General features: G+C 49.2%; 1 protein-coding gene across 1 annotated transcript; it reads left to right on the forward strand.

The window, feature by feature from the left end:
* The first annotated feature begins 428 nt into the window (after window positions 1-428).
* Window positions 429-2,046, forward strand: LOC136849540 (uncharacterized). Its single transcript, XM_067122878.1, has 2 exons — window positions 429-698; window positions 1,534-2,046. Exons 1-2 carry the CDS (start codon window positions 429-431, stop codon window positions 2,044-2,046), a joined length of 783 nt encoding a protein of 260 aa, XP_066978979.1.
* The last annotated feature ends 490 nt before the right edge of the window (window positions 2,047-2,536 follow it).

The raw sequence follows: 2,536 nt of genomic DNA on the forward strand, positions 1-2,536 counted from the left end.
ACCCGTTTTGTCGGTAAATCGGGAGACCAATCACTTGTTAATCATCGTTCCCCATCCAAACCCATTTTGTCGGTACCTTGGGAGACCAATCATTTGTTAATCATCGTCCCCCAATCAGCCCACTCTGTCGGGAAATCGGGAGACCAATCATTTGCTATTCATTGTCCCCAACCAAACCCGTTTTGTCGGTACCTTGGGAGACCAATCATTTGCTAATCATCATCCCCCAATCAAAACCGCTTTGTCTGTACCTTAGGAGACCAAAGAATTCCAATTCCTAAGAGTTTTGAAAACCCTTCATACTGTAAAGTCACTGACAGCCTCCCTGTTAGAAATTTGCGTGCATTTATTATACCCAGACAACTCCTTCCTATGCTCTGGGAAAATTTTTATTTTTGTTTATCACTTGAGTCGACCCCACCTGCACAATGTCGGCAAGATCTCAGCAGAGCGAGGATTTAAGGTTCTTCATGTCCTCCAGGAAGGAACTTGGCCTCTCCAGGAAAGAACTAAAAGACTGGGTACAGGAGAGGATGGACGCGATAAAGGTAGAAAGAGAGGCAGAAAGGGAGGCAGCGAGATTAGAAAAAGAGCCAGAAAGGGAGGTGGCAAGATTAGAAAGGGAGGCCCTAGAGAAAAGAGAGGAGGCAGAAAAAGTAGAAAATGAGAAGAAGCGTGCCCATGAACTCCAGATGCTGGCACAACGTGGCCCCCCCACCCCCCGCCAAGGAGAGCTCCCTGCAGTGCAGAATTAGTCCACCTGCCTGCCTTTTAGGTGCCCCTCCGCCGAAGAATGGGCAACCACAGAAACCCATTGTGTGTGGGTTCTGTAGGAAGATCGGGCATTCCAAAGAGCAATGCCGAAATAAACCAGCAGAACCTCTTTCTCCCGGAAAACCAACTAATAAGTCGCCTGTGCCATCCGCAGGGGCAGTGCGAAGAGATTTCAGCCAAACCTTTTGTGCAGAATGCAAGGTTTATGGCCACTCTCCCTCATGGGCAAAATGCCCTAGAAATAATAAGTCCAGTAATCCTGCCGTGGCCCTGGCAGTTACGAATCCCGAGTCCTTAGGCCCTCCAGCCGAGAGTCCCATATATGTGGCACCTCCTCGAGGTAGCTACCCAGCACGCCAGGTCAAGGCATTTGATGACTCTGGCGTGCAAATTTCCCTCATAAGGAAAGACAAAGTTCCCTATGGAGCTATCATTAACCTACGCAAACTCGTCACAATTGAGGGTATCAACGAATTTAAAATGATACTCCCTACTGTCCAATTGAGGGTCACAAGACCTCAGAAATCTAAAATTTGCAACCTTGCAGTAGCAAGCTATCTTCTCGGAGGTTATGACATCCTCCTGGGACAGGACTTCCAGTCCCCATTTAAGTTACCACAATCACTGCCAGTGCCAGGGCCCCAACCAGATCTCCCTCCAGGAGATTCCAAAATCGATTCCAAATCTCTGCCAGTGCCACTTGCATGCACTGAGCCATGCCAAGCTCCATCCGTAACAGACGATGAGCAAATTCCAAAGCAAATAATAGTGCCTGCCCCTGCCTTAGTGCCAGTGCCAGAGCACGCCCCCGATCTCCATTCAAGAGACCCCAATAAGGACCCCCTCTCTTCTCCTGGCTTGGCTCTGCTACCAGTGCCAGTAAGGGAGACAGATCCTGCCGAACACAGCGGAAGCTCACCTAAAGGTGCGGCCTCGCATCCCGTGCCTGAGCCAGTAATTCCTACCTGGGAGCCCCTCACGCACGCCCTCCCCCCCGGACCGCTTCCTCTGTCTCAGTCTCAGTTCTCTACAGACATAGCAGTGAGTAATGATTCTGCCGTGTTTCAAATGGCCAATGAACTCAAGGAACTGCGACGGATCGTGATAGAGCTTGCAAAGAAGGCGCCTGCGTCAGCCGTCGAGGAAGCCGACACAGGTGGCACTCCAATACCCTCCCCGGGCTCAGTTCCACAAATCCCCCGGCCAAGACAAACCATCCAAGTTGGAAGGGTCCGAGGGGAAAATACCACGGGCGTTGATAATTCCAGGTAGCTTCAAGAGAGCTCCCAAACTCTCCTGGCACCCGTGCCAACCTGGCACAGTGCCATCCCTTTATCCTGCGAAGACTTTGGCACCTCTATCCAGAAGAGGATGTCAGGGTCCTTCACTATTCTTTTTTTTTTTCATCTCTCTCCCTCTCTCTCTCTTATAACTATGTCCTTTATTCTTCCCCAAACATTTCCCTTCCTTACTTTTGATTATCCATCACATTTATTTTATGCCTTACCCAGGCCATCATTTTACGACTCCCCATTCATGCCTACCACAGCATGATGCACGTAACAATGCGATATGCCATCGCCATTAGTTATTATTACATAAGTGCCAACTTGGCACAGTGCCATTATTGCAGATTCTGACAAAATGATCCTGCCAGAGGGGTCGCGCCCTCTGGTTATCTTTGCAGCTGTCTTGGGCCAAGAATAATCCTAACTGTTTACTATAGGCTAAGGAATATAATTTAAGCATATTTGATCACCAT

The sequence above is a fragment of the Macrobrachium rosenbergii genome, chromosome 21 (genome assembly GCF_040412425.1).
Source record: "Macrobrachium rosenbergii isolate ZJJX-2024 chromosome 21, ASM4041242v1, whole genome shotgun sequence".
Lineage (NCBI taxonomy): Eukaryota > Metazoa > Arthropoda > Malacostraca > Decapoda > Palaemonidae > Macrobrachium > Macrobrachium rosenbergii.